The 25,238-nt window shown below is 37.9% G+C and overlaps 1 protein-coding gene across 4 annotated transcripts in view; it reads left to right on the forward strand.

Moving 5' to 3' along the window:
* The first annotated feature begins 740 nt into the window (after positions 1-740).
* Positions 741-25,238, forward strand: part of RBM27 (RNA binding motif protein 27) — a 67,252-nt gene continuing 42,754 nt past the window's right edge. For 2 of the 4 annotated variants that reach the window (XM_030841188.3, XM_030841185.3), the window contains exons 1-6: positions 741-987; positions 12,163-12,281; positions 14,534-14,658; positions 22,174-22,265; positions 22,934-23,127; positions 24,092-24,355. In XM_030841188.3, the coding sequence (XP_030697048.1) occupies positions 929-987; positions 12,163-12,281; positions 14,534-14,658; positions 22,174-22,265; positions 22,934-23,127; positions 24,092-24,355 (853 nt within the window). In that variant the 5' untranslated portion in view covers positions 741-928. The remainder of the gene's footprint in view (positions 988-12,162; positions 12,282-14,533; positions 14,659-22,173; positions 22,266-22,933; positions 23,128-24,091; positions 24,356-25,238) is intronic. The other 2 variants (XM_030841186.3, XM_030841189.3) reach the window with 1 other exon arrangement.

Raw genomic sequence — 25,238 nt, forward strand, 5'->3', positions numbered from 1 at the left:
TTCTGACGAAAATCCTCCCTGCACTAAACTCCCACTGAATTTTAGATAGGCAATGAAGAGAGAATTTTTGTAAAAATTGGAATCCTTTCTCTTCCTAAATAAAAAATATATTTAAAATACTGGTAAAATTGAAATGGCCTCAGCTTTTTACAACCGTTGCGCCACGTTTTAAAAATGACGATTATTGGAGTCCAAGGCATGGTTGCCATAGCATTTTGCATAATTTAAGCACAGCAGCAAAAGATACCGGTATGTGTGCCGAGCAAAATGAGTGTACGAGGAAAAAAAGTAAAATTTTGCGTTCTGTACGATATGTCGAACGTGAACGTATTTCACGTTGTGTTGCAGATTTACTACAGCTGAGTCATTTCGGGACACGAGTGTGTGCTTCCAGGAAAAAACGAGACGAAGGAGCCAGTCTGAGGGTCTCGCCGGGTTTCCCCACGCACTTCCAGCAGCAGACAGCGGTATTCCGCGGCGGTCGGCGGCGTGGTCAAAAAAAAAAAAAAAGGCGCCGCGGCCCCTTTAAGAGCCACAGCACCTTCTCCAAGATACCATCTTGCACCAGGAGTTCACTTAAGCTCTCTACCTACCTTGCTAAATCCCTCCTCCTCCACTGGGTACGACAGGCGGGCGGGGCGAACGAGCCTTTTCATTGGCTTTGCGCGCACGGCCCCTCTGTCTCCTATTGGTTCCCGCGCCCGTCACTCGACGCTGTCTCCCGCCCTTTCGTGCCGTCGTGCTACGTTGAGTGAGGGCTCTTGGGTTAGTTCCTGTTAGGCCCCGGCCGGGGGAGTAGGTTGAAGTCTCCTAAGATGCCCGGTGGGCTGGGGCACTGAGAGCTGTGAAGAAGGCGTCAGGAGGCGGCGAGGGACGACCCGCGGCAGGCCCGAACAGGAGCGGCGGCGGAGCCCGCCTTCCCTGCACCATGCTCATAGAGGATGTGGATGCCCTCAAGTCCTGGCTGGCCAAGTTATTGGAGCCGATGTGAGTGAGGCAGGCTGGGCCGGGGCTGGCGAACGTGGGCGTTGGGGGCCCGTGGGGGTGTGGGGGGAGGGGAAACGGCGTGGGGGAGGGCGGAGCGGAGGGGCCGCGGTCGGGAGGTCCCGGCGACGTCTTCTCTGTAGTACTATCACCATTGTGAGGGTGGGGGGGAGGGAGAGCCAGGGGCGTAGAGGCGGTGTGGCTGGGGGGGCCGGGGTGGGGAGGAGTGCGGGGAGGACTGCGAGGGTTTTTTAAATGTAAATATTGGGGTGCTCAAAGGGGCTGAAGGAAGTGAGGGAATTTAAAACATTGCTCTTTGAGAACTGAGGGAGAAAGCGGGGCTGTCGAGGGATTTTAAAATTTGAATATCGGGATCTTGAAGGGAGTATCAGGATATCAAGGGCTTTACAAATAATATTATTACGGGACTAAAAGATCTAGAAGCAGAATATCGAGGACCTTTTGAAAACATGAGGGGAGAAAGGGAGAGTAGGGACATTGAGAGATGTATAGCAAGTACTGAGTTCTAAAGGTTCAAGAGTATTGAATTAAAATAGGGTAGTTGAAAGGGATTTGTGGGCATCGAAATGTTTTAGGAATTATTGGGAACCTGATAAGCCTATTGAGGGATGTTATTATTGAGGAGTTGATAGTGCCAGGAGAGCTGATGATTTTTAAATACCATTAGGGATTGGGAAAATTGAGATTTTTGTAAGTTGATTGGGGGTTGAAAGGACTACCCTGGTATCTAATATTATTGGAGGACGAGCTGGGAGGGGTATACCGGCAGCTTCTAGGGATTTTTGGATACAGGTATTGGAGTGATAAAAGGGGGGGGGGGTAGTAGGAAGAATGAGTTTTGTAAGTCCTGAGAGGGCAACTAAAGATATTGGGGTGTAGGATTATCGGTGCGGGGCTTGTTTTTTAAAAAATATTTTGGGTAGTGTTGTGGAAATATTGCTGGGACCCTTGAAAGGAATAGCGGCAGTATCAACTTTTGGTTGGTTTTATAATCATTTTTAAGGGGCAGGGTTGTGAAGTTCTTATTTGGGACACTGGGGCACAGGTAGTCTCAGAAGCATATCTCCATGAGCAAAGAGGGAAAGCTGGAGTGAGAGTTGGAGAGAGGTGCTATCTCACTCTCTCGGGAAGGAAGACATGGGAAGGGATCATTTGCTGCCCCCTTGTCACTTCTTCTTACTTATCCTCCTAGTGGAGGGGAGGGCTTTCTGGCTGAAAGAAAAGGGGTAGATGAAGAGAAGGGTAAGCTTTGATTCATTAGATCAGATCACTTTAGTGGAAAAATTGAGTTTTTGCAGAGGCAGAAAGAAGGGGTAGTTGGGGAGGTGTGGAGGTATGGTGAAGTTGGGGCTGTTGGGAGACAGCTACTTCCCTGTTGGTGTGTTTCCTTGTCCTCCTGAGAAACCCTGTTAACTAACTTTTGTTGTTTTGCCATTTTGGTTTCTTGGGTTGGGATGGTAACACTTAGGAAGACTCATCTGTAGTCCAGTGTGTCAGCCTTGTGAAGGAAGTAGAATGGGAAAGGGAGACAGCATTAGGAGCATTTTGATGTCTGAAATGATATTTATTTGCTTTCTGAGGACGAGGAGTGTGTGAGTAGAGCACAGGTATGAATAAATGTACACTAAGAGCCTCTGAGTTTTACATTAGTGATGGTCTGATTAAAGTGAAAGGGACTTCTGGACACCCTTGAAAGTTTTATAGAAGAATATGGGCCTCTTGAGTGTTCATCGTACTTTCCCTACACACAGTAACAAGCTTGGAGCACAAAGATGGAAATGAAGGTGGGAAATCATGAAGTAGATTTAGTGAAATTGACCATATATGGAAGAGGCTAGAAATAGAAAAAGGTCTATTGGAATATTGTTTACCTTTGTGTTTTTAGTTTTTTGGTAGAGATCCTTTTGAAAGTATTAAATGTGTACTTTATGTTTTGGGTAGAAGGTGACAAGTTTTAACATTATAGTTAATTGCTATCTTTTTTTAAAGTTCCCTGAAATGTTTTGGTCTGGGTAATGTTTTTTGGTTTCTTTCTTAATGTCAGAATTTAGTTTGGGTGGGAACTTAAACCTCCTAAGGGTGTTTTCACTAGGGTTTTTTTTGACTATTTACACTGATTTTTTCATAGATATTCTGTAATTTTCATGGGTAAAAATTATCTTTCGAAATGATTATTTCTGTTTAGTTTCCCCATTTGTTTTGAGTTATATGTTCAACTTAAAGCTCACATCATGCATCTTTTCTTTTAATAAAAATTTTGTTACTTTTTTAGGGTTAAAAAAGATCTAAAGTCACTGCTTAGACTTTAATAATACAAATGATTTTCCTAGAACTACAAAATTAAAATACTTATTTTTAACTCGTATAAGTAATGATTTTGGATGAAGGTGTTAATAAGAAATAGTAAATGCAAATGCCGAGGTCACGTATATTTTCATTCTTAGTATGTTGTCATGGGAGATTATTTTTCGTTTAGACATCCTAAAATGTAATAAATGATATGCTAAAGTGGGTTGTATTTGTAAATTTACTTTTTGCATATTCCAGATTCAAGAAAATTTTCATAGGAGATTGGCATGTTGCTACAACATAGCATTTCAGAGCAGTTGTTAGGCTTTCATATAATGTAGTTGCAGTGGATATGTTGGAATCATACTGTAGCTGTGTACATCATTTCCTATTGCACTTTCTTATTTAGCTTAATTTGAAGTTAACTCAATTTAGGGAGTTCCCTGGCGGTCCAGTGGTTACGATTCTGAGCTTTCGCTGTCATGGGCCCAGCTTCAATCCCTGGTCTGGGAACTAAGATCCTGCAAGCCACACGGGTGACCAAAAAAAGAAAAAAAAGTTAACTAAATTTATAAAAGTTTTTGATTTTTAGGGATTTTTAAGCATGGTCCACCTCGTCATAGTGAAACGAAGGCACGTAACAGGATATTACTAAGCCAGTCCAGTTTGTATGTGATTATTCCCTGTAGACAAATAAGAAATCTCATGCTGTTAGAGCTTATCTGTTTCGTTCCACTCCTTTTGTAGGTGTGGGACATATCTATTACTTTACTAGAGGAAAATCAGAAGGAGGAAGGCTAGAAGAAATGACTCCTTAACTGGCTATGAGAAACCCAGTACCATTTTTGTTGGCAGTGTAGTAAAGGGGAGAGAAACCATCTTAGTCAAGGAGTTTGTCTCTTCCTACCACTGCATGAACAGACTGAACTCACAGATCTTCTTTGGGGTCCTCATCTTTCTTCACTTTCAAAACCTCCTAGGTATCCTAGTTATAGAGACTGTGTAGGGATTATGCTTAAGTAGGACATGTTGGGTTTCTTTATATTAGAAATAATTGCTCATTTTAAGTATTTGGACTCCTTAAAGGTAAGGGTCTAAGTAAACCTTGGGGATAAATCAATCACTAGAGAAATTTCTACAAGTTTAGGAAATGTTCAGGCAAGCAGTTTTCAACAACAAACATGCGTTTCTACCAAAAATGCTGTCTTTAATGAGGAATGTTTTAAGTTATTTATATTACATACGTTAAATATGTACAAATACATCTAATTTACTGCTGCTTGTTAGGCTTGTTGTAAAAATTTGTCTTGTGATGGTCATTTTGTAATGTATAGAAATATTGAATCACTATGTTGTGCACCAGGAACTAACGTAAGTGTTGTAGGTCAATTTTACTTCAAAAACAAACAGACAAACTCATACAAAAAGAGATCAGATTGTGGTTACCAGAGGTGGGGGGTGGCGGGAGGGGAATTGAAGATAGTCAAAAGGCACAAACTTCCAGGTATAAGATGTATAAGTACTAGGGAAGTGAAGCATGACTAATATAATTAATACTGCTGCGTTACATATGAAAGTTGAGAGTAAATCCTGACTTCTCATCTCAAGGAAAAAATGTGTATTTTTTCTTTTATTTTGTGTCTATATGAGATGATGTTCACTAAATTTATTGTGGTAATCATTTCATGTATGTAAATCAAATCATTAATGCTGTACACTTCAGATGTATATAGTTCTGTATGTCAATTATATCTCAATAAAACTGGAAGAAAAAAAAGCTATGAATAACAAAAAATTGTCCTGATAATATGTTTTAAAAAGAGTGATGGGGTTTGTAATATTTTTAGACAGTTGTATCCATTTTAGTAGAGCATCATTATGTGACTTAGGGCATTTAGCTTCTAGTTCTATATGTGATTCACTGTTTGACTTTGGAGAGATTGTCTAACCTTCCTGTATTAAACAGAGTTAATATGAGTATTATGATGCAGGCTATAAAAAGTGCTTTGTGTACCTCAGAATCATTAAATATAAATGAAATTTTATGGTTTTTGAAATGTGAAAATATGTTGAACTCTTTTTGCAAAAATATTTTACTTACTGATGTTAAGCGCTGCTACCTCTTACAAAGTAATCAGTCTAGTGCATGACAGGGTTAGATTCTCCTTACAGGCCCTATAGGTAGGGACAAGAATTGCTAGTGAAAGGACTTGGTGTGCAGTTTCTGTGAGTTCAGGTCTTTGTAAAAAAAATGCACCAGGAGATTGACTGTTTCATTTCTGTATGATGGAAAAGGCAGCAATAAGGTTCATTTAGGTCATTTTATGACTCCGTGGTCAGCGGGTGTATACTTGGGTTGAACTCTAAAGTTTACATGCTGCTTATAGGTTTGCAGTCCTTATCAAGTTAACTCTGACTAGTAATCTCTGCAGTTGCTCAGATGGGAAGAAAAATCACCATGTAGCAGCTGTTAGATCACATCTCCCTGATAAATAAACTACAAGGGTAAAATGAGTATTTTGTAAATATGTTCTTAAGATCAAAAAGTAGTGATAATTTTCTGAAATATATGTAGTGGCTTTATAGAAATAGTGTGCCTCTAAAGTCCTGTGGGACTTGTTTAAGGAGACCGTTCACTATTTCACAGAAAGAGACTTATTTTGACCGGAAGACTTCTTGGCAAGTTATAGTATACTAAGTTAGGAAGGTATTTGTTCTTATGTCCTTTGGTCCGCCTCCTAAATATTTCTGACTTCATTCTCCCTGGCCCAATTGTTGTAGGCTAGAAGCCATATATTGCTTTTATAGCCTTATGTTTCCTACCACTGTCTTGTCTCATCCTCTCACAGTGTTGTTACTTCATTATTAATCTCTTTTTTTAAAGCATTTGATATTTTGTACTATAATTATTTGTTTTCATTTCCATCTCTTAGCCTGTGACTGCAGGGCAAGGTCTGTCTTGCTCAAAGTAATTCCATTACCCAGCAAGATGCTTGGCATTTTGTTAAGACTCAGGAAATGTTTAAATGAATCAATGTCCTTATATGTATATTTAGGTTGGTCACAATTAGAAAAGTAAGATTTTGTTTTAGTAGTCTAATTTTCTGGGTGTGCTTAGCTGGGGGCTACTGCACTAGGAGCCATAGTCCAAGTATCACAATGAGATACAACTGAGAGTCATATATTTTCCCCTCCAGATAAATCTAGGGATATTTTCTTTTACATCATATTCATTTATGAAAGCCCCTAATTAATGAAGGGGGGTATGAAAGCTTTCATTTGAAAAGAAGTAGAAGTACCAATATTTGTGTTTCTTAATATGAGTTAACAGGTTCTTAGAAATTAATAGTTATTTATTCACTTATACTCTGATCAAATCAACTCAGATTTTACTTATTTTTCCAGTACTTTCTTATCAAAGGAATATTCTGAACATAGATCTCAGTGTCAGACTTCCTGTTTTTTTACTTTTTTATAAGTAGAAATAAAAGCATTACGTTACAGAAAATGTAGAAGGGACAGAAGAGGATAAAATTATTTGTATGTATTTATTTCTAGTTTCTCTTCTGTGTATGAACTTTCATGTAGCTGTAATTAGACTCAAATGTAACATTTTTTTCTTTCTTTCTTTCTTTTTTTTTTTTTTTTTTTGCAGTACGCGGGCCTCTCACTGTTGTGGCCTCTCCCGTTGCGGAGCACAGGCTCCGGATGCGCGGGCTCAGCGGCCATGGCTCACGGGCCCAGCCGCTCCGCGGCACGCGGGATCCCTCCAGACCGGGGCACGAACCCGCGTCCTCTGCATCGACAGGCGGACTCTCAACCACTGCGCCACCAGGGAAGCCCTAAAATTTTTTTATTTTTGGCTGCATCAGGTCTTTGCTGTGGCACGTGGGCTCTTCTTTGTGGCACGCGGGCTTGTCTCTGGTTGTAGTGCGCAGGCTCCAGGGCACATGGGCTCCCTAGTTGAGGTGCACGAGCTCAGTAGTTGTGAGCGGGCTTAGTTGCCCTGTGCCATGTGGGATCTTAGTTCCCTGACCAGGGATTGAACTCGCATCCTCTGCATTGGGAGGCGGATTCTTTACCACTGGACCACCAGGGAAGTCCCTCAAATGTAAAATTTTTTATCTTGATTTCTCCAGTTGACGTTAGCATTTTAATATTTGTGTATTGTTTCTATAACCACTTTGGATGCCTAATGTTTCATAAACATTCAACAATAAGAGTGGTTACTTTGACTTTACTTTTTCTGTTAAAAATAATGCTGTTTTTATATAATACATGTATATGTATTTAGTGTCTCTTAGGTACCCATAAAATTTTCTACGTTTGGCTTTATTTCCTGAGGTTTGTTTCCCATAAGTACAACTACTAGTCAAAGGAGTATGGACATTTTTTTTAAATTAATTAATTAATTTCTTTATTTTTGGCTGCATTGGGTCTTCGTTGCTGCGCGTGGGCTTTCTCTGGTTGCAGCGAGCGGGCACTTCTCTTGTTGCGGAGCACAGGCTCTAGGCGTGCAGGCTTCAGTAGTTGTGGCACGTGGGCTTAGTTGCTCCGCGGCATGTGGCATCTTCCCAGACCAGAGCTCGAACCCATGTTCCCTGCATTGGCAGGCGGGTTCTTAACCACTGCACCACCAGGGAAGTCCTAAGTATGAACATTTTTAATGGCTTTTGATACACATTAGGATCAGGTTTTTTTCCTGCGGCCCAGTAGCGTAGTCATTAGTTGTCTCACCTCTGAAACAAAAATCACACTGAGGTAGAATGTAAAACAGCACACATTCAGAAACATGTAGTATTTTCTGAAAATGGACGAGGTTTAGGTAGCCTTGGCTTTTTCCTAAAGTGGTTAGTGGTGTTTCTTGGCTTGGGGCTTAAGGTAAGGGAGAACCTTTACTCTTTGTCCTTGGGATTGGGTATATGTCTAAATCTGTAAAGCTGAGGTGCTAGCTCAGTAGATGTGTCAGAACCTGCAATGGAGATTTCATTTAGAAGGAAAAAGACAAATTTGAGGTTTTTACAGATAAGAGATTTTTAGGACAATATTTCTGTTCACTTCCCCTAATAAAAATTAATTCTAGTTAATTTTTATTTTTTAAATTAAAAGATAGATAATTGAAACGTTCTTAGGACATTATTATGCAAGATGTGAATTTTAAGGAATCCTCATTTGTAACTTCCATTAAACTTAGGAAATTTCTTTTGTTGGTTCTTTATTTTAACTGAAAGGTGATTATTGGTTGATACTTATAACACATTAATCTGTTGTGCAGATAAACATTAGTAAAATGTATATGCTGTGATAGATTTTACTTGCATGGAATTGCAGCTGAGTTTTAGTTCCACAGGTAAGCTGTCTGCCTGCTCTTGAATGGATCACATGATTTGTCTTTACATATTTACAGATTTAGGTATCTATAAAATGAATAATAATTGATTGATTATGCTGTTAGGGTCTTTTAAAGACTATAGTAGAATAGTAATTTTAGGTGGATATTATTACCTTTTCTAATCTCTTTGTTATAATGGAAGCCCCTTTTTGTCTAGAAACGTGTGTATTTAACATAGCCATGGCTCCAGAATTTTAAAATGTCTTTCTTTCCAAAATGTACTTGTCCCTGTAGTTAAACAGAAATGAATTTCCATAAGTGTTGGTTACAAATGAAGAGCTAAAAGGTTTTAAATACTCTTCTTGGGTAGTGCTTTTTGTGTAAGAGAAGTAGGAAGTGGCCCTGCATTTGATCCTATCAAGGATCTTAACCATGCTCAGATTTTTGTGACACACTTCTGGAAGTCTTGCTGGGCTACTATTAGTATTGGTACCATAGCTGCTTCTGTATTGTAATTGTCCGTTTTTAAAGATTATATGGTAAGTGGTGATGAAAGAATAAATAAGAGCAATCATAAAGGTATAGAAAATTACAGCAAAAAACTCCCTAATGTATTTAAGTTTCAACATGACTCATTATTTCAGACTGGCAATTTCCTTCACAGTGCATTTATGGATACATATTAGGAGCTGTTAAATTTAAATGGTCCCATTCCTTTGTCTGTAAACATGCTTTTGTATTTGGTGCAGAATTCTAACTATCAGTTATTAACAGTCAGTTGTTCACTCACATTAAACAAATATTTAGAATCTGTGATCACTCTTTTTTCTTGTTGTCTAGTCTTTTTCTACTTTTTTACCTTCTTGTAACTATTCATCTTGAGGTTTTTTGGCTACGCGCAGGCCTTCTCTAGTTGTGGTGCACGGGCTTCCTTCCCGTTGTGGTGGCTTCTCTTGGTGCAGAGCGCGGGCTCTAGAGCGCAGGCTCAGTAGTTGTGGTGCACGGGCTCATTTGCTCCGCGGCATGTGGGATCCTCCCGGACCAGGGCTCGAACCCGTGTCCCCTTCATTGGCAGGCGGACTCTTAATGACTACGCCACCAGGGAAGTCCCCCATCTTGAGTTTTAACACTGTCACATCAAGAAGTATTTCATCAGAAGCAGCCTAACTCTGCATTTGTTTTTCAGAGTCTGAATACTAAATGTATGTATAAGATATCTGGGTTTGTTTAACTCACCTCATATATCCAGTAATCTGAGTTTTGCCTGTTTCTCACTAGATACTTTATATCCTTACCCAGTGTTAATACCTGTTAGGTCGTGAGACTCCTTGAAGGTCCCTATAACATTGGGGAAAATAACATTGCTTCTTTTCTTCCATTCTTACTTATTTAAAAAAATCCTTTCTCTCTGTGTTTAGAATATCTTCCTTATCCAGGATCTGAACTTTCTAAGTAAAGGTAGAGATGTAATTTCTTTTTCCTCTCCTCCATTTGAATGTTGATTAGAACTATACTGATCAAAGGTCTTACTGTCCTCAGGAGTGAAATGAAGTCTATCTACACATCTCTATTTTAAGGTGTTTATGGAGGTGCCAAGGTTGGCATGGCATGGGCAACATTTTTTTTGTGTGTGTGTGGTACACGGGCCTCTCACCGTTGTGGCCTCTCCCGTTGCGGAGCAGAGGCTCCAGACACGCAGGCTCAGTGGCCATGGCTCACTGGCCTAGCTGCTCCACAGCATGTGGGATCTTCCAGGACCGGGGCACGAACCCGTGTCCCCTGCATCGGCAGGTGGACTCTCAACCACTGTGCCACCGGGGAAGCCCGGGTAACATTTTTTGAAAGTGGAAATGCTATATATCCATTTTAGAATTTAGCAGTTGGATTTACTAAGGTAATCTGTTCATAATTCTCCAAAATGTAATAGTTTTTACTTAAAAATTCCAGCTTTCTTTTAATTAACATGTAGCTCATCATCTGTGTACTTATAGTCCTAGTGCACTTTGACCTTTGCCCATCTTTTTTTTTTATAGTTTTGAGTTTTGTAAAATTGACAAAATTACAATTTGCTCTCTTAGAATTTGGTACATAAATGAGCATGGATATTTAAAGAAGCAGCCTTGCCTGAAACAGTGTTAATATTGACAATGAAAAAGTCTGCTATTTTATTGGAATTATTAATTTTAAAAGTATACATTACACTAGAAAGGAAGTAAGGGTGCTGGTGCTTGTTTTTTATTTAGTAATCTCATAAAGTTATTGGAAATGTGATTGATACCTTGAACGGAAACTTTTTAACTTTCTGATTGATGGTAGAGGCCCAAGGATTATAGAATAAGATTAGTTAGATTTGAATAGTGTATTATAGGGATATGATCACTTTGCTTGCATAATGATTTTATTTACTGTCATTCTGAATTTTTTCATTTTACCTTCACAACAGTGCTGTGAAGCCACAAAGGATATGTTACTTAAGTGTACATTTATGGGGAAAATAGAATATAAATATATAAGTGTGTGTATAATTTTTTTTTTTTTGCGGTACGCGGGCCCCTCACTGTTGTGGCCTCTCCCATTGCGGAGCGCAGGCTCAGCGGCCACAGCTCATGGGCCCAGCCGCTCTGCGGCATGTGGGGTCTTCCCGGACTGGGGCACGAACCCGTGTCCCCTGCATCGGCAGGCGGACTCTCAACCACTGCGCCACCAGGGAAGCCCTAAATATTTTTTATAAAATGGAAACTTTCTATTTCATGTAATATATATAAAATGTTAAGTCTGGCAAATTGCTACTCAAGGATCATGTGCTGCCCTGGCATAGGAGATAATTTTGAATGTCAAAGTCAGGTTACTACTACTGACTAGAAAAAGAAGAAAAAGTGATGTAGACAAAGGTTATCTCTGCTGCCCTTTCACCACTTCTCTTGTCCTTTCTGTTCTCCCAGATCTTTCCTTTCTTGCTTATAGCTGCTGAAGTGTTTGCCAATAAAATTTAAGGTGACATCCTTCTTGTGTTCTCACTTTTTATCTTAAAAAGATCCTTAAGATACTCACTGAGAAGATTAGTAGTGGAAATTGATTGCCATTTTTAGATGTTGGTGCTTGGGGTTATAGGGAATGGGGAAAGCTGTCGCATCACACTTTCCCTGCTTCTTCCTCATTGATTATGTGGAACCAATAGTTCCTGAGGATACTGATAGTGCTTCTGCAGGCTGGGAGTCAAGCTGCAACTTAAGGGTCCGTTGCCACTCTTTCCCTATTACCACTGAGAGCAAATAAATGTAGATTTGGTCCAAAATTCTGAGTATGATTAGAACATTGAAAATAGGAGACAAGTTATTTTATAAGAATAAGCAGAAAAAGAAAAACTTACTTGTACTATATATATGCTCTTTGTTAAAATAGTCGCCTTTGTTTGCAGACACTTTTTAAAATAAAGTTTTTGGCTTGAAGCTTTCTAAGATAGGGGTGACTTCATTAATGACATCAGTGTTTGAAAAAAATGTTTAAAAATTTTTGTTTTCTCTTTGTTTAACTAGATGTGATGCTGACCCATCAGCCTTAGCCAACTATGTTGTAGCACTGGTCAAGAAGGACAAACCTGAGAAAGAATTGAAAGCCTTTTGTGCCGATCAACTTGACGTATTTTTACAAAAAGGTAATTATTATAGGCCTTCAACCAAGTATTTAAGTAAAGATTTTAAATTTAAAACTTCCTGATAAAATCTTGAAGATAAAGCTTGAAAGGAAGGAAATTGGTCAGGGTCCTTTAAATACTTGAATATACCTATTCATGCTTAATTATTTATTGTGTATTTTGGCAAAACTTTTTTTCCCTTTCCTTCTCTGCTTCTCCTATATTGAGGCAGTGGTAACTCAAGTGCTTTTTAGGTGAATGAATCCCTTGCAGCTTGTGGTAGAGCCTGGTTGATGGTTGAGGGGTAGCAATTTAAGGATAATGAAGTTGCTTATTCTTACTGTTTATTAGGACAATGAAGGTATCTGTTTTTCTTCTTCCTGGCCGGGGCTTCTTGATATCCAAGAAGAAATGGGCATGATCCTCTTCTCTTTGTGTCTTTAACTTCATCATCTTATCAAAGTCTTGTCCGTAGTCTGCGGAGCTTACTAGGGGCCTCTCTGCTGCTTCTCTGACCTCATCTCCTACCATTCCCCCTCACTTTTTCTATTCTAGCCACATTGACTACCTTGCTGTTTTTTCAGCATGGCAGACATGTTCCCAGCTCAGGGCTTTTGAACACTGTTTACCCTTGCTTGAAACATGGTTTCTTATGGTTTCTGGTCTCTTCTCAAATGTCATCTTCTCGAGTGGTTTCCCCTGAGCATCCTGTATACAATATAGTATACCCCATACCCCTAATCACTCTCTCTTCTTCCCAGCCTTGCTTTATTTATTTTTTTTTTCATGGCACTTGTTACTCCTTGTCATGTTATATGTTTATTTGTCTGTTTATCTATGTGTATCTCTTTCCCCACCTCCCCTTTGTCTTTCCATTTGTTGAGATTGGTGACTCAGAACCTACAGACTTGGCATGTAGAAGATACTCAGTAAATATTGTTGAATGGACAAACAGGAATGTGGATAATTCATACTTACTAGTTGATCTAGCTGTTGGTGATGAGACGATACCCTTTAACTCAAATATTTACTGAGAAAGAAAAGATAGTAAATAGGGCTTCTCAATCTAAAACACAGGATTACATATTTTGGGGGGCATTTTTAAGGCTTTTTATACATAATAAATCTAACACAGGATTCTTCCAGTACCGATGAGTATTTTCTTTTCTAAATGTATTAATTTATATTACTTAGTTTTAATTAAAGATAGTAATGATATATGTCTTTTAAATTACAAAAGTAGTACATGTTTTAAAAAATGCTTTAGAAATACAGAAGCATATGAAGAAGGTCTTCTGAACATGAAGACTTTTGAACGGTCTGATTAATTTGTCTTAAAGTTATGTGTAACAAGAGCTCACAATTTTATAATCATGGAAAATGCTTACTGCACAAATTAATAGCATAAAAAAGTTTATGAAAAGATACTTTTCTGAAGAAAAATTAATTTGACATTTTAGAAATAGCTATTTATGTAAAATGTGTAATAGTTGCAGTGTAAGCAGAGTCTGTGTTGTACTTCTGATATGCTCTTTAGCTGTTCCTGAGGGGTAGGACCAATGAAAGTGATTTAACTTTGGTTTGAATAACATAATATAAATATTTTGACATTTAATTTGTAATAAATTCATCTGTTCCTCCCCATTCAATTAGTCTGAAGAGTTATAAAATAGAGCATCCCTTAAGTAAAACACAAAATGATATTTTCATATCACTTCTCATATCAAAGTTTATTTTTCAACTGAGTTAAAAATATTTTTAATTAAATTTTTGAGTAGGCAGTACATTTAATCTAACAATATAATGATATGCCATGAAGTCTCTCTCACCTCATCTGCTCCCTTCCCACCTCCAGTGCACAACTTGTCATTTTTATGTCCTTTCAGGGTTTTTTTTAATGCAAATATAAATAGATAAAATATTTAATCATATCTTTGAGAGTTGATATTATCAGTACACATTCTTTTTATAGCCACTCTGTTCTGTTCAGTTGTCATATAATTTATTAAATAGTCTCTTATTCATGGACATTTGGGTTGTATCCAATCTTTTACATACTCAAACAAGCAATCTTGCATATAAAACATTCTGTACATGTGCAAGTATGTTCAAAGGGTTTTAAAACCCAGAAGAGGGGTTCTCCCCCATAAGGGTTAGGCTCATTTTTAGTTCCACCAGCAGCGTATGAGGTGTCCCACTTTCCTCAGCTTTGCCAATAGTGTTGTCAAACTTTTGGTGTTTGTTTGTGTAACACATATTATTTCTTCTCCTAGAGACTTCAGGTTTTGTGGATAAACTATTTGAAAGTCTCTATACTAAGAACTACCTTCCACCTTTGGAACCAGTTAAGCCTGAGCCAAAACCACCAGTCCAAGAAAAAGAAGAAGTTAAAGAAGAGGTAATGCAGAGTTTTCTTTTGCCTGTGGACGCTTCTTAGATCTTATTACCAGTATCATTCTTAGCTGGTAGTTGGCCTCTTTAGAGCTCTCTTGATGGAAGTTTCTGGGTTTTGGGCATGGTGCAGATTCTTTATCAGGGCTTCTTAGTTCCTTGGACTTGAGGAGTTGGAAGAATTTCAGATAGCTTGTTTAGTGTTACAAGAAATATTTTAGTAATATTGAGGAGTTCAGGGAAATCTTTTCCAGTGACTTTTAGAAAAAGAAAACTTGGTTAAAAATAGGCTTGACTACCTCAATGAGAAACACCGCAACGAAGAGTAGCCCCCGCTCACTGCAAGTAGAGAGAGCCTGCGTAGCAACGCAGCCAAAAAATAAAATAAAATTAAAAAAAAAAAATAGGCTTGACTGAAAGTAAAGTATTAATGAAACCTCAAGAGAAATCATTAGATCATTTCCATGTGAAGAGAAACCATTTCTTCTTTTTTAACCATATAGTTTTTTTTAGTTAATGGAATTATAAACATCACTTTCAACATAGGAAAGAAAAGGAAAATAAATGTTTTTACAGTGTTGAAGTATAAAAACATGATTTAGATGGTAGTCTAATTGTTTGAACCAAGGAGGAAATTTTACGGAGTTCATTTGTAATTCTTTTTTTATATAGATGTCATAGTATTTAGTATTACATGATGAGAATATGGGCTCCAAAATTAGGCTGTATGAATTAAAATAGTAGCTTTAAAATAAGTTATTCTTTGTTTCATTTTCACATCAGCAAAATGATGATCATAGTAGTACTTATCTCATTGAGGATTAAATGAGATTTATACACCACCCCCCACCCCACACCCTAGTCCAGTGCCTGGCACATAAATGTTGGTTATTATATAGAGGTATTTCCCAACTTTTGTTTTTGTTATAACTATTTAATAAACTTTTTATTTGGGAATAATTTTAAACCGAAAAATTAAAAGAATACTACCCAAAACACCTGTTTGTCATCTACCTGGATTCATCTATTGAAGATTTGCCCTGTTTGCTCTCTTTATATATCCTCACCCAGAACTATTTTTTCTGAATCATTTGGGGGTAAGTCAGATACATCATGACCCTTGATCCCCAAATACTCTGTGTATTTCATAAGAATAAGGATATTCTTCTCTTAGATGGCTTTAGTACCGTTATCAGTTTCAGTAAGTTTAACACCTATAAAACACTTCTAAAAAAATATTTATTTATTTATTTGGCTGCACTGGGTCTTAATTGCGGCATGCAGGATCTTCATTGTGCTTGTGGGATCTTTTTGTTGCGGCATGCGAACTCTTAGTTGTGGCATCCAGGATTTAGTTCCCTGACCAGGGATTGAACCCAGGCCCCCTGCATTGGGAGCATGGAGTCTTAGCTACTGGACCACCAGGGAAGTCCCCTAACATCAATAAAACACTTTAATCTACTGTTTTCTTCTACTGTTTTCCAGTTTTGTCAATCGACCCAACAGAGTCTCTTTTTTATAGCATGTTTTTTTTTCTCTCCAGTACAGGATTCATTCTGAAGATCACATGTTGCATTTAGTTGTCATTTCTGATACATTTTTATCCTCTTCTTTTTTTTTTTTTTTTTTTTTATGGCTACACCATGCAACACGTGGGATCTTAGTTTCCCAGACCAGGGATTGGACCCGTGCCCCCTGCAGTGGAAGCGTAGAGGCTTATCCACTGGACCACCAGGGAAGTCTCTTTGATACAGTTTTAAATGCTAGCTTGATTGAACTGATCCAACATTCAAAGAAAACAAAATGTAGCTATACTTAATTAAGATCACTTGGGCTTCCCTGGTGGTGCAGTGGTTGAGAGTCCGCCTGCCGATGCAGGGGACACGGGTTCGTGACCTGGTCTGGGAGGATCCCACATGCCGCGGAGCGGCTGGGCCCGTGAGCCATGGCCCCTGATCCTGCGCGTCCGGAGCCTGTGCTCTGCAGCGGGAGAGGCCACAACAGCGAGAGGCCCTCATACCGCAAAAAAATTAAAAAAAAAAAAAGATCACTTGAGATTACTGTCACTTTTTTGTTTTTGGCTCATGCTCTCTAGTTGTCTCGTAAAGTCTTTTTAAAATAGAAGGGGCATGCAGCTAGAGATTATCATACTAAGTGAAGTAAGTCAGAAAGAGAGACAAGTACCGTATGATATCACTTATATGTGGAATCTAAAATATGGCACAAACGAACCTATCTATGAAACAGTAACAGCATCATGGACATGAGAACAGACTGGTGGTTGCAAAGGGGAAGGGGGCTGGGGGGGTGGATTGGGAGGTTGGGGGTAGCAGATGTAAGCTTGTATATATAGAATGGATAAACAACAAGGCCCTACCGTATAGCACAGGGAATTATACTCAATATCCTATTATAAACCATAATGGAAAAGAATATTAAAAAAAGAATATATATATATGTATAACTGAGTCACTTTGCTATACAGCACTAATTAACACAACATTATGAATCAACTATACATCAATTAAAAAAGAAAAAAAAAGAAGGGGCTCCCAGTATGTTTCTGCAAGTAATGGAAATAGGAAGAAACTTTACTTCCATACTTGATAGTGCATAATTTTTGGTTTAAGGTATAGGTTAGGGAATTCCTGGCTCCCCAGTGGTTAGGACTCCGCGCTTTCACTGCCGAGGGTGTGGGTTCAATCCCTGGTCAGGGAACTTAAAAAAAGGTATATGTTAAATCTTTTTATAATAAGTTAAAATTTTTGCAGCGTATGTCCTTTTTTACAGTCATTGAAGGTCAGTGGATTGGAAGTGTCTGTTTGAAAGACAGCTCATTTGAATATGAGGAAAATTGCATTATTTTGAGTTTTGAAAGAACAGTTTAAAAAAACCAAATTGTTGCACTATTTCATTTTGTATCTTTGTAGTAAATTCTAATTTTGAAAATTATGAAAAATGGATTTCAGCTTCTGTATATGTATAACTACCCCAAATGATGCTGTCTGGCATTTTCCCCATTTTCTAAGCTTTTATACGTAACTTAATTGTCATTACTAACAAATAATAGCTTGTAGAATAGTGTGTAAATATAATAGTTTACAGTAATTGTTAGATAACATTGAAGGAAGGGGATTTGAGGTAGCACTGTCTTTGGCTAATTATCTCTTTTTCTGGTCTGTGCTCAGTTGATGCAGTTGCTCTGAGCACGGGAGCAACTCTGAGGACTAGCTGTTTTAACTTTCTCCCTTGGTCCCCAGCTACACGGTACCATCAGTTTTACAATAAAACTATTGGTCACACAGGGAACCGGGTGAGAGAAGTTGGATCATTGGCACAACTCATCCTGGGGCTGGAAAAACACTTGGTATATATGTGCCATAATTTATGAAGCACAGTGTGTTCTATCTGCATTTGGAAAATCACTTCTGAATTTGCTGTGGTTATAATTAGCTGTCATCAAACCCTTTACCCTGTCTGTCTGAGTTCATGAACATACAAAAGAATAATCATGAAAATAGTGGATCTTTGATATTATAATTCCTTATTCACAGTATATCACAATCATCTGAAACGTTAGAAGGCAGTTTTTCTTAGACCCACTGCATGGATTTATGACTGGAAATATGAGAGCCTCTGGCACAGTTTTTCCCCTGTTTGGTTTTTCTGAAAGTACCTTTATTTCACTTAATTAAAAAAAACAACAACCCTGTTTTAGAGACTTTTCGGTACACATCAAAAGGAGACAGAATAATTTAATGAATTCCCAGTATTCATCACCCCAGCAGCTCATTAATCCAGGGCCAATCCTGCCTCATCCACATACCTGCTTAGTATACTTTTATATCTAAAATGGTCCAGTGGAATGGAGGCTTTCAGACTTGTATAGCCCTGATAGACGAATATAATAAATAATTAAAAAGTCTTAAATATGTGTGTAATGATCAGACTTCTAAAAGAAGATGTGAGGTAGAAGAATTTAAGTCAGGTGGACAACATAGAAGAAAAACTTTTAAAATTAGCATGTCTGGTCATAATCTCATTCCATAAAGAAATTTACTTTTCATATTCTCAGAATACTAGGCTCAAAGTAGGTAAGAGGTTTTGGAGTATGAAGTCTTTACATATACTTCATATTAGTTCAGGAAAAATATGACAGTTTAGTGCCGTGTAACTCATTTCAGAGTAAAAGTTTTACATAATTGTGGAAAAACATATCCTTACCTCAGGAAGTTCTGGAAATTTTATTTAAAATAGAAAAGAATACAGATTATTTTTGTTTAACTTATATAAAAAGTTTTTATTATGAAAATGCTTGAAAGAAGGCAAAATGTAATGAGTCCCCATGAAGCCCTCATTTCCTCTTCAATAATTATAGATCCGTGGGCAGTCTTTTTCTGTACCTTCAACTACTTTCGATCCTCTTAAATTATTTTTAAACAAATTCCTGACATCATATTATTTCATCTGTAAATACTTAGCAGGTATCTCTAAAAGGTTATATCTTTAAAGCCCTCAAGTATTCTTTCTTTTTTTAAAAAAAATTTTTTTATTTTATTTATTTTTGGCTGGGTTGGGTCTTTGTTGCTGCTCATGGGCTTTCTCTAGTTGTGTCGCACGGCGGCTACTCTTCGTAGCAGTGCGCGGGCTTCTCATTGTGGTGGCTTCTCTTGTTGCGGAGCATGGGCTCTAGGCATGCAAGCTTCAGTAGTTGTGGCACACAGGGTCAGTAGTTGTGGCACGTGGGCTCAGTAGTTGTGGCTCTTGGGCTCTAGCGTGCAGGCTCAGTAGTTGTGGTGCACGAGCCCTTAGTTGCTCCGCGGCGTGTGGGATCTTCCTGGACCAGGGCTCGAACCCATGTCCCCTACATTGGCAGGCGGATTCTTAACGACTGCTCCACCAGGGAAGCCCAAGTATTCTTATCGTGTATAAAAATAACTGTAACTTCTTAATGTCATCAGATACTTAGTGTTTAAATTTCTATTTGTTCATAAATGTCCATTTTTTCCCCATTTGTTTGAATCAATATCTAAATCAAGTTCGTTGAACTGCCTTTTTTTTTTAAAAAAATTCCCTCTTTCTCATTCTCTCTCCCTTCCCTCTCCCCAGGGTTACTACTACTCTTATTTCTAATACCATGTACTCCTGTTTTTTTCATTTTATGTTACAAGAATCACATAGACTTTTTTTTTTATCTGTACAAATCAAGCATTTTATTTAGTTATATAGCAAGGGAGCACTCCTTTATTCTCCACTTAGATACCATGCTTGAGATTTAAAATCATGTTTGGTAGTGTACTGCAGGATGCTAAATCAGACTTCACCCATATTGCTTTGGATTTCTTGATATCTTTTTATGTTTTCCATCACCCATTAGAAAGATTAGTTTAGCTTCTGTAATCTAAACTTGACACTTCCTGGATGTAGAAGTCATACAGTCCTTTGTCTAGCTTCCTTGTTAGCTCATTATTTTATGAGATTCATCCATATTGTGCATGCCCTTTGACTTTTTTTAAACAGCTTATGAGGTGTAATTCACCAACTTTACAAGTCACCTATTTAAAATGTACAAATGTGATGATTTTTATTGTAGTCAGAGTTGTGCAGCCGTCTCCACAATCCATTTTAGAACATTTTCATCCTCCAAAAAAGAAACCCCATACTCATTATCATCACCTTCCAAGTGCTTCCCTCCCTAGCCCCCACCCCAGGCAACCTCTAATCTATTTTCAGTCTCTATGGATTTGCTTATTCTGGACATTTCATATAAATGGAATTATACAGTATGTAGTCTTTTGTAACTGGCTTCTTCCACTTAGCATAATGCTTTCAAGGTTCCTCCAGGTTGTAGCACGTATCAGTACTTCTCTTTTTTTTCATGGATGAATAGTACCCCATTTTATGAATATATCATATTTTCTTTATCCCGTCATCAGTTGATGGATATTTGGATTAATAGGCAAATGGTTAATACTTTTTGCCTATCATAAATAACGCTGCGGTGAACATTCTTGCACAGGTTTTTGTTTTGTTTTATGTTTTTATTCCTCTTGGCTCCTTTAACTTTTTAAGAATAGTTTTTCCTATTAGAAAAACTAATTAGAGAGTAGTTTAAAAAATTAGTTTCCGGGACTTCCCTTGTGGCGCAGTGGTTAAGAATCCACGTGCCAATGCAGGGGATACGGGTTCGATCCCTGGTCTGGGAAGATTCCACATGCTGCGGAGCAGCTAAGCCCGTGTGCCACAACTACTGAAGCCCGCACGCCTAGAGCCTGTGCTCTGCAACAAGAGAAGCCACCGCAGTGAGAAGCCTGCGCACCATGACGAAGAGTAGCTCCCGCTCGCCACAACTAGAGCTGGGTGCAGCAACGAAGACCCAACTCAGCCAAAAAATTAAAAATTTAAAAAAACAAAACGAAAACTAGTTTCCTAAAATTAGAAAAATTCAGAGTGAATTAATACATGTCCATCAAAAAAACCTTAGAAAATACAGAACAGCGAAAAGAAGGAAAAAGTTCTCCAAGTTGATGTCTTTTAAGTCTCTTGATATCTGTAAATTCCCCTTTCATACTTACCTATATATCTACCTCTCTTCTTCCTTTCTTCACCCTCTTTTTTTCCTTAAATTTTGTTTTGTTGAAGAAACTCAGTCATTTGTCTTACGGAGTTTTGACTCTGGATTTTGCTGGTTGCATCCTCTGTATTTCCTGTAAATTGGTAGAAAGAATGATTTTTAAATATAGTCTAATAATTGTAGAGTGTTTTTGTCAGCACCATATGGTTGCCATACTGTGGCTGCCATTTTATGTTGCCTGAGTTTTACTAAATTGTTATCTTCTGTTCCATTCATTCACTTGCTTATTTGTGTATTTTTAAATGAGCTTCTCCATTAGATGGGCATTTGTTTACCTCTTCCAAATGTCTTTATTTCATTTCTCTCTGATAAAGGCCATATATTTGTTTTGAGATTAACTTCTGTTTAAAAACTATAATAGAATCACTAGTTCTCTATTTCTGGTCAATCTTGACTGTTAAGTTTTAAAAGAAGCCTTAACATTTCCAGTAATTCCAATACCATTTTTCCATAATTCACATGAAATACTTAGTTTTATAGCAGTGGTTAACTTAACCATTTGTTCCCAAAACCTTTTCTGTGAAATAAATCTGAAATTCTCCTCAAATGAATTAATGTGTGAATATATTCTGTAATTAGGAAAACACACACCATTTTACTATATTATACTTAGAGATTTGCTATTTTTACTGTTTCGGTTTAAAGAATGAGTTGCTGTTTTCCTCCTATTCTCTACCTTAAGTTAGCATTTAAAAATTAACATATTGCTGTTAAAGTAATTTCAGCATCTTTTTTACTTCTTCCTGTTGACCAGCTTTTGGGGATGTGATTTGACTTCAGTATTTCAGTATATTTGTGCCCTCTCGTGTGCTGGAAAGATTATCAGGTGGATGTGGTTTATAATTTATAGAAGGACTCTTTTTGTTTCTAATGAATATTTTCATGTAGGTATTTCAGGAACCAGCAGAGGAAGAACGAGATGGCAGAAAAAAGAAATACCCTAGTCCCCAGAAGACTCGTTCAGAATCTAGTGAACGAAGGTTTGTGTTTATTTTTAATTAGGAAGACATGTATAGCTCACTTTTCAGTTACCGTAGAAGGGCATTAAAGGGATTTTTAACATATGCTCTACTCCTCTCTCTACGCTGATTAAAGAAAGAAAATGTTTTTCCTTCCATTCCATCTGTTTTTTGTCTTTGTCATACTTTCTCTTCCTTTTATAAACAGTCTTCATTATGTGCTTTCCCCAAGAGCTCAGGGGTGGGAGCAGTCTCCTTAGAGAATATTAATGAAATGTTCCATTTTGTTAGGGGTGCTCAGTATTAAAATCATCTGTAGCATTTTCTTACAAGTAGTGCAGTTTATATGTTGAATCATCAGCCTACCATCAAAAAATTAGTCTTTGTTTAGGAAAACTTTGTTTTGAGCCTTTTGTCTTTTCTAGTTTTAAATATGTTTTTCCTCTTACCCCTCCCCATACTTTGGATTCACCTCTTTTTTTCATTTCTTCCCACCCAGTGTACTTGAAGGGAATGTTTTTTTCTTTTTATATAATGGATTAGAGGAATTATATGGTAGTTTTATGGTTTCTGGAAAAGTATAGAAGCTATGAATTTTGGTGAATCAAGGAGGATATTTCATACTACTGATTTGTTTTCAGACTTGGTTTCTATAGCATACATATGGCTTTCATATCTGTGTATTATAGGACACGTGAGAAAAAAAGAGACGATGGCAAGTGGAGAGACTATGACCGGTACTATGAGCGGACTGAAATGTACCGTGAGAAGTATGACTGGAGAAGAGGCAGGAGTAAGAGCCGGAGTAAGAGCCGAGGCCTGAGTCGAAGTCGGAGTCGAAGCCGGGGGCGCAGCAAAGACCGGGATCCCAATAGGAATGTTGGTGGGTCCATGAGCCTTCCCCAAAAAACTCCGTAGTTGCTTATCTTCCTATATCACAAGGGTGCCAGAGTGTCCCTTAAAAGTAACTGTACCTTTAATATGTTTGAACAATGTAAAATCTGGAATTATCTCAAAAAACTTGATTTTTGTTAAAGACAAGGCTCTAGTCTCAGGTTGGAGTTAAAGGAGTTTGACTAAAAAGCTATCCATAAGTGTATCATCGTATGTGAGTAGACTTAAGTCATGTTGTATAATTGAAACAAATGTCCTTTAGTCAACAAAGCTGTTACTGGAAGAAGAGGGTTGCCTGCTCCCCTACCCCCACCCCCGACTGAAAATAATTGATTTGCTTTAAGGTTGATTAGAGTATTTAAAATTAAAAAGAAAGAAATTTAAGTAGATTACTGGGATCCCAACCACTGATCTCCCAGGATAGCAGTTTGGAAGTCAATTCTTTTTTTTTTTTTTTTTGCGGTCTGTGGGCCTCTCACTGTTGTGGCCTCTCCCGTTGCGGAGCACAGACTCTGGACGCACAGCCTCAGCGGCCATGGCTCACGGGCCCAGCCGCTCTGCGGCACGTGGGATCCTCCCGGACTGGGGCACGAACCCACGTCCCCTGCATCGGCAGGCGGACTCTCAACCACTGCAACACCAGGGAGGCCCTGGAAGTCAGTTCTTGGATAGCATTCTTATTAAATATCAGTAGAGAAGCAGGTCTTTCTTCATTTTGTATTGATGTTGATGTTATAAAAGATGATTTTATACAAGTTACTGGTCAAAATATGTCACACTGTTGACGTTCCTGGTTTTAGGATATATTAATAATGAGAGCACTTTGAAATATGGACAGCTCAGTAAGTTTACTTCAGTATTCTCATCTTTCTTTTTCTGTGAGAAAATAAACGTAGTTTAAGAACATAGATGTCTGATCTTATTTGTTTCTTGTTTTTATTTTGTCTCTGAAGCAGAACATAGGGAAAGATCAAAGTTTAAGAGTGAGAGGAATGACTTGGAGAGTTCCTACGTGTCTGTGTCTGCACCACCTCCGAACTCTTCTGAGCAGTATTCCTCTGGGGCACAGTCTATTCCCAGCACTGTTACTGTGATCGCACCTGCACACCACTCTGAAAACACAACGGAGAGTTGGTCTAATTACTATAATAATCATAGCTCTTCCAATTCTTTTGGTCGAAACCCTCCACCAAAGAGGCGATGCAGAGATTATGATGGTAAAAGTTCTCTTCTATATTGTACCCCAAAGTACTAGTAAAGCAAATGTTGCTAGTAGTGCATACCTTTTCATTACAGTCTGGATTTTATTAATAGGGGTGAATGAGGAGGAGAATCTCTTTTGGCATATGCTTCTTGTTGGGTGTAATAGTTTGGCTCTTGTTGACAGAATGTTTAAATTTTACCCTTTAGTTTGTTTTTTGTTGTTCTTGTTACTTCAAACACTATAAGTATACCACAAACTTTGGTAGACACTAGGAATTTTAATTTTTTTGTGTGGTGTTTGTCCCTGGGAATTTGTTAATAAGCATGTATAACCTACTTACAATTTTAACTTGCTAACTTTCTGTTTGAATGAATGGATCAGGCTGTGTGTGTGCGTGCATTTATTTTAATTTTTTATTATGGAAATATTTAAATATTTACAGAAGTTGACAGAATAATATAATTAACCCTAGTGTATCCATGATCTCGCGTTAACTCATGGGCAATCTTGTTTTTGTGTATACTTCCACCACTTCTCCCTGGCCTGTATTATTTGAAGCAAATAACAGACATCATAACATTTTTTCTCTAAATATAGAATGTATATATTTTTACATTTTATTTATTTTTAAGTAGGGAATAGAATCACATGATTCAAGCATTAAATCACTGTCACCCTGGTCTTCCAGCCACAAAGATCTCCTTCCCAAGGACAGTTTAATGCTGTCAATTTCTTGTGTCTTTCCAAACATAGTCTTTGCATGTGTACATAAACAAAAACATATATTTCCCCCACTTCCTTTTTTACATAAATTCTAGTATACTATATACTATTCATACTTCATTCATACTATGCATAATGTTTTTTTCACTTAGCAGTATTTTCTGGAGTCATCC

Source organism: Globicephala melas, chromosome 3, assembly GCF_963455315.2.
Source record: "Globicephala melas chromosome 3, mGloMel1.2, whole genome shotgun sequence".
Lineage (NCBI taxonomy): Eukaryota > Metazoa > Chordata > Mammalia > Artiodactyla > Delphinidae > Globicephala > Globicephala melas.